The following is a 14,239-nucleotide window of genomic DNA, read 5'->3' as shown; positions in this document are numbered from 1 at the left end:
TGTGTGTGCGGCATACAACATGGGTATTGGAACGCTTTTCAAATGCTTAACTCATGAACACATCCCTCCCACCACACACACACACACAGACCAGAACGCCCACACATAAAGACACTGCCCCAGCCACAACCACCCGGCCTATTAGTTATGATGACGACCAGGTCAGAGGTTTATTAGTGATGGGCCATAGACTCTCAGTACTGACGAGATGGAGGTGGGTGGGCAAGAAGGCCAGTCAGTACAAGCCAAATACGGCGCCAACCAAAGGCTGGAGAAGAAACTACAACCTCAGTACAACACCAACACTAAGAACTGACTGTATTTATAATATTTTTTATATTCTCACGCACAGCTCTAACCAGTGCACACACAGGTCAATCCTCTGACGAACATACACAAGCATATTTTATAAGTGAGGTATAAGTTATATGAGGCTGTCTAAAAGGGCCTTATGGGTACTCTGATGACCACACCCACTTCCCCCACCACACCTCAGCAAACAATTCAAACTACTCTCTTTAATCTCATCAAACGTGGAGATATCAGTGATAAGAACCCAAAGACTCTCCTGGTTAGGGGGACCTCAGGACCTCAAGTCTAAGTCTCATAAGCATCTCAGGTTCTCTGTAGAATCACCTAGCTGTCCAAGACAGAAGCCTCAAGTGTGTGTAGGGGGTGTTGAGCACACTGGGTTCTCCTCTAGAGGATTATTCTGATAGGGTTTCACAGATTATGGGGCGGTTTTGGGGTCTTACAGCCTCTCCATCAGTGAGTCTCTGTGGCCCTGGTGCTCACGGGCCCCCACCAAGGACAGAATGCCTCTGTCTGGCCCCTCGTAACAGAGCCCAAAGTTTGGCTCGACTCCCCCCCCCCCCCCCAACCCCCCCCTCGACCCCCGGGCTGGGGGACAACCACCGGCCAGCTGAGTGTGACTGAGATGAGGAGGAGAGGTATCAGATATTGAAGAAAACGGCATACCCTCCTGAGAACCAAACTACACCGATATCTCTGGTTTGAGTTTTCCTTTATTTCTGCTAACAATCTGTAACCAGTAGCACCTAAAACAAAAATGAAAACTAAGATGGAAAGATTGAGACCCGATTTATTATTTATCAATGTGATATTGGAATGTCTTATTTCATTGAATAATTACAGATAAAAACACACATTGCTTTTGTTCGTGTAACCATAGCTGATACAATTGCCTATTATAGTTCAAAGATTTAATAACATCAATCAAAACACTAGTCATGTTGTTTCTTCTTAACTAAGGGATGCTGGCTAGTCCATATCTGCTGACTATAGCTCATGTGTTATTGCAGGTACAGATACCACAGGTGTAATAACAATGCCACACTCACACTTGTAAATATATAAATCTCACTGGGTGTGCTAAATTCTGTGATGTAGCCAATAGTGTTCATTATAGCAACACTAGGAATGTACTAGGAATGACCTGCAATAGTCGCTGATTCGACTATAGTCGACTATACCCCCTAGTCGACTATGAACGTCATAGTCGAATGTACCATTCTAACTGCATGGGGGTGCCCAAGGATGCAGCTAAGCATTAGTTGTTACATGAAATGTCTTTGTTTTCGTTATATATAGCCTTTTGTCAAATTAAATCATCCTAATTTCTGTTAATAATTAATTTTAAATTATGTGTGCGCATTAACAATAGGCATCTTCCTTACTACACATTAATAAATCACACCCTGCAGTTGCACAATCCAAATGAGCGGAGCTGAACACGCTACAGGATAGTCAGCATCTGCCGAGATTATAATGGCTACTAAAAAACTTCAAAAGTATTTTGAAAAAGATAAAGATGAATCAAACAAAGTAAAGTGCAAGTTATGTCATCAACGTCTTTCATTTCACACGACAACAACCAACATGGCATACCATTTAAAACGTGTAAGGCGAAAAAAAAAAACAGTTCAGCCGTTTGTCATTTTGGTCGTGTCGTGTCGTCTCATCGCGGTGTGTCTCGTTGTTGTTGTTTGCTTTTTAAACCCAGTTACTTAAACCTTTCCTTATATTTTTTTGCTGTTGTGTGGCAATTTTTTTATTTTCAGGAAGGCATATTTTATTTAAAATATTTTTGACATTTTGCACAGTCTGCACTGTCTGACAGTTTGATATGTGCACTGCACACTGACGGTCACTTTTTTTGGTCAATGTTCTCTAACGTTTCATTAAAAAAATTAATAAGTAAATAAATAAAAGCTGAATAAAACCAACCTACCATGTTTATTAATTTATCTGAGTGTTTTAGGTTTTTACTTTGAAGTCGAAAAAAGTCCTGAATGAGAACGGGATCCCGTTTAAGGAGCTCTAGATAAATAAATTTTAAAAACCCCGATTCGACTATTAGTCGACTAAAGGGAAAATCTGAATACACGAACACAAGATTCTGATTCTACCGAGTAGTAAGCAATAAATAGAACTGGAAAAATCAGACGGTGCTGTTTTGACAGGACATGATGAGATAATTAGCCTCATCATCTCATGCCATAAGGCACATATCAAGTGACACCTCTAAATGCCTGATAAATAACGCCTTATGTGCAAAATAACAAATCGGAAAGGCATAGCTTGTCTTTAGAAAACAATGCACTTCCGCATTAGGTTTTAAAGTGCAGCACATTGTATGTGTGCTATTGTAATTGTGTTTTTTAATCAAACCTGCTTTTAATCACTTCTTTTTATCTGGTTTTAGTTTCTAGCTAGCCTCTTACGGCTGTGTGGTCTTTTTTAGTCCAGGAGTGGTGCGTTTAGACTGCGTCGGGTCCGCTGATGAACCCTGTAGCACACTGCTATTGCAGCGGCTGACTAATCACGCCAGAGTGAACACCCCTCATCAGACCAGCACACAAGAGTGAACACCTCCCATCAGACCAGCACATAAGAGTGAACACCCCTCATCAGACCAGCACACCAGAGTGAACACCCCTCACCAGACCAACACACCAGAGTGAACACTCACCTCCCATCAGACCAACACACCAGAGTGAACACCTCCCATCAGACCAACACACCAGAGTGAACACCCCTCATCAGACCAACACACCAGAGTGAACACCTCCCATCGGACCAACACACCAGAGTGAACATCACCCATCAGACCAGCACACCAGAGTGAATACCCCTCATCAGACAAGCACACAAGAGTGAACACCCCTCATCAGATCAGCACATCAGAGTGAACACCCCTCATCAGACCCACACACCAGAGTGAACACTCACCTCCCATCAGACCAACACACCAGAGTGAACACCTCCCATCAGACCAGCACATAAGAGTGAACACCTCCCATCAGACCAGCACATAAGAGTGAACACCCCTCATCAGACCAGCACACCAGAGTGAACACCCCTAACCAGACCAACACACCAGAGTGAACACTCACCTCCCATCAGACCAACACACCAGAGTGAACATCACCCATCAGACCAGCACACCAGAGTGAATACCCCTCATCAGACCAGCACACAAGAGTGAACACCCCTCATCAGATCAGCACATCAGAGTGAACACCCCTCATCAGACCCACACACCAGAGTGAACACTCACCTCCCACCCCGGTTTAAATCTCACTAAAAGTGATCTTGAAAACTTGGCAACCCTGCAGCGCATAATACAGCTGTCCTTTTACATGTTTGTAATGTAAACATTGGCTGTATGAGGTCAGGGATGCTCGGTAGGTTTTTCTGTCACTTTCTTGCTACGGTGGAGAAAGTTTGCGTATGTGATCACGTGATTGACCGGCTTCATTTGATTGGTCACTCATACTCAGGTGACGAAACGTTGGTCAGTCTTCTCACTGAAAAGACGAATTATTTACAAAACGAAAGTAACGGTAGCGCGCGGCACAAATCCGATTGTAACGGAGTAAAAGTCGCGTTTTTCTCACCACATATTTACTCAAGTAAAAGTAGAAGTCTTTCATATTAAAACTACTCCTACAAGTACATTTTTGTCCAAAAAGCTACTTGAGTAAATGTAACGGAGTAAATGTAACGCGTTCCTACCCACCTCTGCATCAGACCAACACACCAGAGTGAACACCCCTCATCAGACCAACACACCAGAGTGAACACTCACCTCCCATCAGACCAGCACACCAGAGTGAACATCTCCCATCAGACCAGCACACAAGAGTGAACACCTGCCATCGGACCAACACACCAGAGTGAACATCACCCATCAGACCAACACACCAGAGTGAACATCACCCATCAGACCAGCACACCAGAGTGAACACTCACCCCTCATCAGACCAGCACACCAGAGTGAATACCTACCATCAGACCAGCACACAAGAGTGAACACCTGTCATCGGACCAACACACCAGAGTGAACACCTGCCATCGGACCAACACACCAGAGTGAGCACCTCCCATCAGACCAACACACCAGAGTGAGCACCTCCCATCAGACCAACACACCAGAGTGAGCACCTCCCATCAGACCAACACACCAGAGTGAACACCTCCCATCAGACCAATACACCAGAGTGAACACCCCCCTCCCGACCCCCCGAATAAGGCCAAGTATGTTTACAGCAGGCTAGCTACAACACATTACCACAAACTCCCTCTCTAAATTATACAGATTTACAACTTAATTTACACAATCATTTGAACGATTTATGAAAGCACTTTTTAAGAATAGACATTTCACATAAATTCAACAGCTCCAAAAACTGCACTTTTACTTTTATCATAAGCGAGTAAAGAAAAGTCCCCTGTGTTTAATTGCACTTTCATATCCTCTGAGGTTCGAACACCACAGTGAACGTGAAGTCAGGAAAAACCGAGTGAAGCAGTGCGTGCTGGGAAAACGCCGAGATGCAGGTCCCGATGAGATAGTGAAGGTCTGAAGTTAAAGACCTTTACTCAGCGGGGGAGGGGGAGAGAGGGAGAGAGAGGGAGAGAGAGAGGCTTTTCTTATGGTCTTCAGTCACATACCCCCAAAACGACAGTATCAAGTCACTCACTGCTAGAAGACTCTGGGTGTCATAAACCAGTAGCCTTCACAAGACCCTAATTAACAAAGACTGCAGCCTTGTGCGAACTCAATTAAATAATGTTAATTCAGTTTAATTTCAATTACACTCAGTGAGAGAGGATGAGAGAAAAAAAGTGTGAGAAAAAGACAGAAACAAAGAACTGTAATCAAAGAGTTGAACATCTCTGTCTTTCTTTCTTCCCCTCTCCCTCACTCTCCTGCTGTGTCCTCTCCAGTCCTGAATGAGGTAATTTAATTTAGGCCTGATTAGTTTTAATGACTCTAGAAACAGCATTTCCTCTTTTAATCCAGAAATAGCTGGAAGCCTGAGAGGTTCCAGCACACATCCTACACCATCGACTGAGAGAAAGAGATAAACGGAGAAAGAAGGAGAAAGGGAGAGACACAGACGGAGAGGGAGAGCGAGACGAGGTGCATGCAAGAGTGAAAGTGTGACAAGTTCTTCAAATCCTCAAGCTCTTCTTGGTGTGCACTCCAGCAGAAGTCTGGGTGGGTGTGTTTGGAGAGATCGTATGCAGATCTGGCGAACCACAGTGTGACGACGAAACCTTCTCCTTTAGATTAACACCCAGAACATACTGGAATTTAGGAAGCATGAACAGCTCCAAATCCCCCCATCAGAGCAGCGGCGGGGAAGGTGACAGTGAGACAGAGACAGACGTAGAAACGGGCGCAGACAGTCAAACACACGGAGAGACAGGGAGACGGGCACAGACGGTCAGACAGACACAGGGAAAGAGAGACAGGCCCAGACAGTCGAACAGACATAGAGACAGAGAAAACAACTGTGCAGGAAGGGTGAAATCGATTCACCGGCAAAGAGAAGGAAGAGAAAATGGAGGCTGCACGTCCGAGGGGCAGAAGATAGCGCTCTGGTGAATCAGAGCATCCCTCCACCTCTCTCTCTCTGTCTTTCAGTCAGTGAGAAAGGCACATCTTCTCATCCTTTGTTCATTTACATTAATCCCCACAGCTGGCCTGCACAGATACACAGATCCTCTGCCCTTCTAGAGACACACGCAAAAGAGCACCAACAAAATGATGCCAGCATACAAATATCAACACACAGTTGTTCAGAGCTGTGCAGTCAAGCCAGACACAGAACCCAAGCCCTAAAAACACACAACAGAAACACCCTGAGAAACGAAACATTAATAATGACCAGCGGTTTTATGTGAGTGAAGCACACACCTTCACGCATGCATGCACACATGGAATCACACACACACACACACACACACACACACACACACACACACACACACACACACACACACACACACTCCTTAGAAATTTACACAATCTGAGACATCAATCTGCTTTGCTTGCATGTGAAATCATTGTTAATAAAATGTCTTGAATATTCATCAATCACAGGTGTGTGTTGTGGACAGGACCAGGCTAGCATGGCAGCGTACAGGAGAGGACAGGTAGGTGTAGGCCCCTCCAACCTATACGGAAATACTGAAAATGCATGTTTGGAAATCATTAATTTACAGGGAAGGTGTTGGAAGTGTATTCACGCATGTGTTCATGCATGTACTTGTGAGAAAGTATTTGTGTGTGTATTCATGTGTGTGGGTATTCATGAGCATGAGGGTATTTGTGTGTGCAGGTATTCGTGTAAAAATGTAAATGTGCCTTATTTTGTCAATTGTGATTTTTTCACCGCAATCAAAATTTGTCCTCCGCTTTTAACCCATCTGTGCAGTTAGAACACACACACAAAAACACACACACTAGTGATTACTAGGGGGCTGTGGATCACACGTGCCCAGAGCGGTGGGCAGCCCTAGCCCGGCGCCCGGGGAGCAGTTGGGGTTAGGTGCCTTGCTCAAGGGCACCTCAGTCATGGCCTCAGGTCTGGGAATCGAACCCACGACCCTCCGGTCACAAGACCAGTTCTCTACCACCAGACCATGACTGCCTGTGTGTGGGGGTATTCATGAGCATGAGGGTATTCATGTGTGCAGGTATTCGTGTGTGTGTGGGTATTCATGAGCATGAGGGTAATTGTGTGTGCAAGTATTCGCAAATGAAATTGAAATTCAAATTTCAGCTGCTACCACCAACAGTTTTTATGATCTCCAATATCACCCTCTCATACACAGTTAGTATTACAGAAGACACAATCGTGTGTGTATACATTGCACTTCTCTGAATGTGTGTTAATCCTGTTTGACTTCATTCACGCTAAAGTAATTCATACTTTACACAAAACTAGAAACACAGCCATAGTACCTGAAAATACACACCAGCACATGCATAATCGAACAGGGAGAGGACTCACCAATGTGAGTGTTTGTGTATACAAATGCACATTAGCCTACATTAGCCTTTACGTGAGCATTACAAAATAAACTATATTTTCATTTTAAAATCTACAATTTGTACTAATTACTAGTGTTAGGTTTAGGATTACATTTATAATTATTGTTAGGCTGTGTATTTACATTTATGATCAAGATTACTGTCAGGGTTCTGTAGAAGATTAGTAACAGTGTGAGTGCGTTTATGGATTCTGGTGTAGAGGAGTCAGGAGAGGTACAGGAAAGGAGAGAGGAGAGGAAAGAGGGAGAGGAGAAGAGGGGAGGAGAGAAATGAGAAGGAAGAGAAGAGATGAGAAGAGAAGATTAGAAGAAGGGAGGATAGAATATGAAAAGAGGGAAGAGAGAGGAGGATAAGAGATGAGGAGAGGGGAGGAGAGAGTGCGGAGGAGAAGAAGAACAGAGCAATGAGTGAGGAAGAAATTTAAAGGGAACAGAAAGATGAAGAAATCCATAGAGAGACCTAAAAACATCATAAAGCACAAAATGGACAAACAGGTGCAGGAAGTGAGAGGAGATGTACTGAATGAAGATAAAGGGCCTGTAAGAGTCCGGATGTGCTGTGTGTGAAGTTCCAGTATGTTCTCAAGGGCCCGGGCTGCGGGAGAGCTGGGAAATGGAGTCCACATCCAGGACTGAAGAACATGAAGGCTTTACAATATTTACACCAATTTCCCCCGCAAATGAAAAACACATCCAATGTATTTCTTTCATTAATGAGTGCTGAAAGGGTTTGATGTCATGGTCCTGAAGTTCGAGTGTTAGTCCTAGACTGCAGAGCCTGGCTGTGGATACACGACCACTTCTGTCATGCACTGAAGAAGCCTCCTTACCTTCGGTGAGGAAGAGGCCAGCTCTCTCACGGCCAGTGCGGGAGCAGGCGTGGGCCCTACGGGCGCTTTCTCAGGGACGGCTGGTCTGGAGGTGGTGGGGACCACGGGGCTGGCAGGGGTAACTGGGGTGTCAGCCGGGGGCATAGGTGCACGGCGTTTGGAGTTCCTGCTCATGACTCCGCCCTCTGTACCGGAGTGGGCCGGACTGCCAGGTCTAGGCTCGTAGAACGGATTCGACCTTAAAGAGGAGGAGGAGACCAGAGACAAACCGAACACTGACACATGACATGAGGGGAGAGAGGCTTCTCAGTCTGAAAGCAAGTCTTTATCACCAAAATGGGCATGTGCATGCTGATCAAATCAGTGCAGCTCAGTTCCCCTAATGCTGTAAAGGTAAAATGCATATAAATATCTCAGTACACAACTCAAAACACAATACACAACTCAATCACACATGCACGCAGACAATTATGAACTAGTTCACATTATCTAGACAAAACAAATTACCGTTAAAAGGATAATTGACAGATGCAATTAATCCATTTTCATCTGCAGCTGACAGAAGGTGAAAAAGCTCACTGAACACAACTCCTCTCTCACTGCTGTCATCATCAGTGTCACTTCAATTCAGACAATGGGAAATTCGCTAGAGTATCCATTGTATCTCTCACTCCTTAGAATGTGTGAGAGTGAGTTTGTCGGGGTGTTTAAAGGTTTTCAGTGTGAGGTAAAGGCACATCGGGGTGCAGCGTGATCCAATAAAATGCTCTGCTGAGCTCCAGAGGAACCAGATGCTCCACAGGTCACACCTTATGAACTCTGACCCCAGCAATACACTCACTGACAGGCAGACATGCACATTTCACTGGCATCAATACCCACCTGCTGTGTAACGACCCCTCACTCAGCTCATTCGCAAAGACACACACTCATACCAACAAATCAAAGACACACAGATACACAAAACAGGAAGAAAAAAAAACATGCATTTAGGTATTCAGCCAAAACGGCAAAGTTAGAGAGACACAGTGTGTCTGGATGAGAGGGGCAGAGATGGAGAGGAGGGGAAAGGTGGAAAGAAGAAGAGAAAATGCAGCTCTATGTCTAACTGAATGTGCGTGAAACAAGTGTGAAAGGCACAGTCAAAACACGGTGATGAGAGGACAGGTGAGGAGAATTATCCACTCTGGCCCGTATGGGTTTTAATGACGGGCCTGACAGACTGTCTGAGGTACAGCGGTTTTAAAGAGAAGGTGAAAGGGAGCTTGAGAGAGAAATTCCCCACACACGAACACCAACATTTGAGGTTTTAAAATAAGCAGTATCCTTTAAATGCCCATTTGTAGTGCCAAAATATGCTCTTTTTTTTTTTTTTACAAGCTTGCACGCGCACACAACGTTTTGACGGTTGAAAATTGAATACACCGCCCTCAGTGTATTTAATAACTACTCCATAGTACCAGCAAAATACACAAAATAATTAACTGAAAATACAGCCAGAATTGTTTTTAAAACACATGATTTTCCGCTGTTTGTTGGCAGTTTTGTTGCCAGCTAACTAACGCTAGCTGTCTTAATTAGTTATACCCAAAACTAGCCATACTAGCAAGCTAGCGTAGTCACCTGCGTCCCTTTAGTTATATAGCCGCACACTCTTTTCTAGTAATTTTCCAATACTAGTGAAGAAAATCTTGATATCCCCAACTAGCTTACACAGCTATGTGGCTTAAGTTAGGCGCCAATGACCGGGGCAAATTATGTGAACACGCTCAGAATCGTATTAGTGTTTCAACTAGGTTCAGGCATGAAAATGGGTCAGGGGTTAAAAAGGTGAGAAGACCGGGGGGCGGGGCATGTGACATCATGGGGATACGGGGCGTTGACATGTGACGTCATGGGTATACGGCGACGGGGGGGGGGGGGGGGGGGGGGGGGTGGCTGCTGGTGTACGGGGATACAGCGACAGGTGATGCCAAATATTACGGACCCCGTAAGGTGACATCATGTAAAAAATATAATAACGCGTGGCCACGACTTACTAACGAGTGCGAACAAGATAATTAAGTATTACTTTATATAAAGCCAGGTTTACCTTCCTTGGGCAGTCAGTTCGCGAACATCCCTGGGATCTGCTTGCTTTACTGTGAAAAAATAAACTTTGTTGCCGCGTGTGAAAGGCGACATTAGTATCTCGTTCCCACGCGTTAGCAAGTCGTGGCCACGCGTTATTATTTTTTTTTACATGATGTCACCTTACGGGCTCCGTAGCTTGCTTTACTGTGAAAAAATAAACTTTGTTGCCGCGTGTGAAAGGCGACATTAGTATCTCGTTCCCACGCGTTAGTAAGTCGTGGCCACGCGTTATTATTTTTTTTTACATGATGTCCCCTTACGGGCTTCGTAAAATATAGTAAAATCCATTAAAATTTTTTTTTTGACTGTCTTGTCAATGGATTCAATGTATGGAGCCAGATCCTTAAACGCGAGAGGCCGCTTTCGTATCTCAGTCAGTCAAAACCATTACGTCTTAATGAACCAATAAATACATCAGCAGCGAAAATGAGTGTAAAAATACCAGGGTTCACGTGTTTTTATTTTCTAACATGGGCTAAAGCACAGGGTAGACTCAAACGACAAGCGTTTACAACTTCATCTTCAACCTTTTCAGCCCTGGCGCGAATGTTATCCTCACCCGTCCCTGGATTCACCAGTTACAACTACAGACACTAGAAAAAAATCTTGTTTCTTATTTTATGTCACCGTTAACTACACAGGGTTGACGCGAACTTAATAGGTCTATCTATCTACCTATCACAAGAGCTTGTGGCTCTGACAGTATTCAACGCTGTAGCGAACGGCAGTAACTTTGTTTTACCGCAAAATATGAAAACGATTGAAACCATTAATAACCCAATTAAATCCACTGGGAAATGTACGATCTGGTAAATGTAGTGGTAAATGTACGATCTGGTAAATGTAGTGGTAAATGTACGATCTGATAAATGTAGTGGTAAATGTACGATCTGGTAAATGTACGATCTGGTAAATGTAGTGGTAAATGTACGATCTGATAAATGTAGTGGTAAATGTTCGCTCTTCTGCCTTGTCCGCGGGTGTAGCACTAGGTCCTGCTTCTCGTCTCGCTTAGCAGTAAATGAATAACATGAATGAAGAACGTTGGTATGATTGAAACGCTATTTGGCCTCTATGAAGGTTCTGGGCGGAAACTGCTGGCCACTGTGTCATTGAAATTGCCGATTTCGGAAGTGCTCTGTTTGCTTATTAAGTCAATGATAATTAAAATATATACATATAATCTCCCGACCCCCCCCCCCCCCCCCCCAAACAAAAAACTCATCGGATCTACACGATTCACGTAGGTCACCCTTTTCAACTTCAAAACGGCGAATTTCGCCGAAAGGTGACAGATTTTCATGCCTGTAGGTTGGATTAAAGCTGCACAAAATGTTTTTAAAACCCTCTACAAAACGTTTTTACAGTATCCCCACACACCGTCCGTGTCGTACAAAACGTTTTTACAGTATCCCCACACACCGTCCGTGTCGTACAAAACGTTTTTACAGTATCCCCACACACCGTCCGTGTCGTACTCCCACAATAAGTGCTTCCACACGCTCACATGCCCATTTTATAACTCCCCTTTTATATACGTACATGTGTCAAATTGGTTTTCTGTAGTTATTACATATTGTAGTTAATAGCCAGGTAGTTATAGCCTTTCTCTTTAAAATAATCCATGTCGTTTTACTGCATATTTCATAACATTCTCTCTATTATAGCCTATGTCAGAATACCTTTTCTAAATTGGTTTTAAATTTATGGGTGATAATTGCAATGCTCTAACAATACAAATGTAAAACTTGACAAGTCAATAAATCAGTCTTGAAAGAACCTTGAACTTGTCTCTCACTCCCACAGACACACATACACACCCACACACCCACCCTTTTCAGCATTCCCAACACTCACTCGTCTAGCTCCTCCTCTGTCTTGCTGGTGTCTGCATACAGGTATTTGCTCATGTCCACTGGCCGCACGGTCTTTCTCCCACTATCTCTGGGCGGTGACCTTTCCATCTGGACCTCTGGCTCCGGCTCCGGGTCGTCAAACGGGTTCTTGCACTCAGGTAGGTCAGGGTCCGTGTTCTGGTCAGGATCGAACTCATCGAATGGGTTGAATGGATTTGAAGGCTCGTGGTCCTTTAGAGTGGAGTGTAGGGGGGGTTCTGGAGAGGCTTCTGTACCCACAGAACCCACAGGGTAAGAATCAACCTCAGACAGAACTTTTCACAACCACTAAGGTGTGGCTGGGTATGCATGTGACTATTTGCATGTGTGTGCTTGCATACTACAGTTGCACTCAAAATGATTTAATCTCCTGTGGGACTGAAAGGATTTACAAATACAAGCTTCCTAAAGATGCATAGTATTTTTAAATGACCTGTGTATCAGCTGAGTAACCAGTTTAAAGTGTCGGTAAAAATATGTAATCATAAACTACTTCTGAGTAAAAGGACATATTCTGAATACAACCATGTAATATTTTTTCAAGCCCTAATCAATACTGCTTTTAAATTACTTGTTAGTCTGAAAAGCTACAAATGTGTGCTAAAACACAAATTAATCTATGGGGAACTCTATGATGTGATATATGTATAAATTCTGCCTATGCACCAGCAGGTCTGGCAGAGACACCAGGACACCGTACTGGCAAAAGATACAAATGGCAGAATAGCAAACCTATCTGGTCATGGAGGGAAATGCTAATTAATTAATTAAAGGACCTTTCTTGACCATGTGACGGGTGTCCTGGACTGTTTGAAGTAGGAATGATTCCAGAAATACATCCATGTGGACCATGGTTCAGAGATCAGTGCTGGAATGTCCTTGAGTGGCCATCACAGTGCACAGGATTAAAATCCCAAAATCATTGGTGGAATTTTAAAGAAAGCTGTGTCGGCACGGAAACGAAGAAACGTTCACGTCTGCATGTGCAGAATGTGAAAATTTTCTAATAGATGTCAGACCCTGCACTGCTGAATCATCTCAGAGAATGATTTCTTTTAGTAGTAAACTCTTGAAAATGAAATTTGAAATGAAATTTGACTATTTACTAAAGCCTCATATATATTTTTAGAAAATTAGATGTACGTGACCAGATTACTTTGCATTTTAAGAGGTCTGTGCATGTTTGAATGCAACTGTATATCTTAACACACCACCATGAATATGTGATTTTGAAATGCATAATGGCTTTACATATTCAAACTAATATATAATTAAATATATTACATATATAATTACACATTTCTAATTATGCAACAAACAATGCATACACTCACTGCCCACCCACCCCACACACACACTCAACTGGAGTTAAAACCTGCTGAGCTAAACCCTTTAAGCATTCCTGCCTCAAGCCTTGTTATGTAGGCTAATTCAGCCATTACTTGCTAACAAGGTCAAATGGCCTCCTCTGTTTCTGAAACACAGGGGAGTGAGAGGTCAAAGGTGAGCCTCACCTTCCTCCTCGGGGTCATCGAAGGGGTTGAGGTGTGCGGGGTCATCGGGCTCCTCAAACGGGTTGGAGCTGGGCGGGATGTGGCCCGGGTCGGCTTCCTCCAACAGGTTCAGCTTATGGATGAACTCTGGGTCAGCCGAACAGAACAAGAACACAAAACACGAGAGGAAGGAGAGGGAACCACACATGTACACACACACACACACACACACACACACACACACACACACACACACAAATGTTACTTTATTCCTACGTATTATAAGCAAAAAAAATGTGTATAGTAATGACATTTGTACTGCTTAAAAGTGATAAACCAAACATGCAATGAAGATAAAATAATAATATGCATAAAAATGTGCAGAGTAATGAAGCAATATGTAGCCATAGCAACAACAACAACACAAAAAAACGCCTGCATTTTGGAGTGAACCGTTCCATGCAAATTTGAGTACATCCTCAGATCTCAGGAGGGAGATGATGGAGTCAGTGTGGATTCC

At 43.7% G+C, this 14,239-nt stretch overlaps 1 protein-coding gene across 1 annotated transcript in view; it reads right to left on the bottom strand.

The window, feature by feature from the left end:
- Positions 1-14,239, bottom strand: part of ehbp1 (EH domain binding protein 1) — a 110,116-nt gene that overhangs the window by 53,549 nt on the left and 42,328 nt on the right. The window contains 3 exon segments of the mRNA XM_076977871.1: positions 8,199-8,436; positions 12,189-12,456; positions 13,741-13,866. Coding sequence (XP_076833986.1) covers positions 8,199-8,436; positions 12,189-12,456; positions 13,741-13,866 — 632 coding nt within the window.

Source organism: Brachyhypopomus gauderio, chromosome 17, assembly GCF_052324685.1.
Source record: "Brachyhypopomus gauderio isolate BG-103 chromosome 17, BGAUD_0.2, whole genome shotgun sequence".
NCBI lineage: Eukaryota > Metazoa > Chordata > Actinopteri > Gymnotiformes > Hypopomidae > Brachyhypopomus > Brachyhypopomus gauderio.
This window is presented reverse-complemented; position numbering and strand designations above follow the sequence as displayed.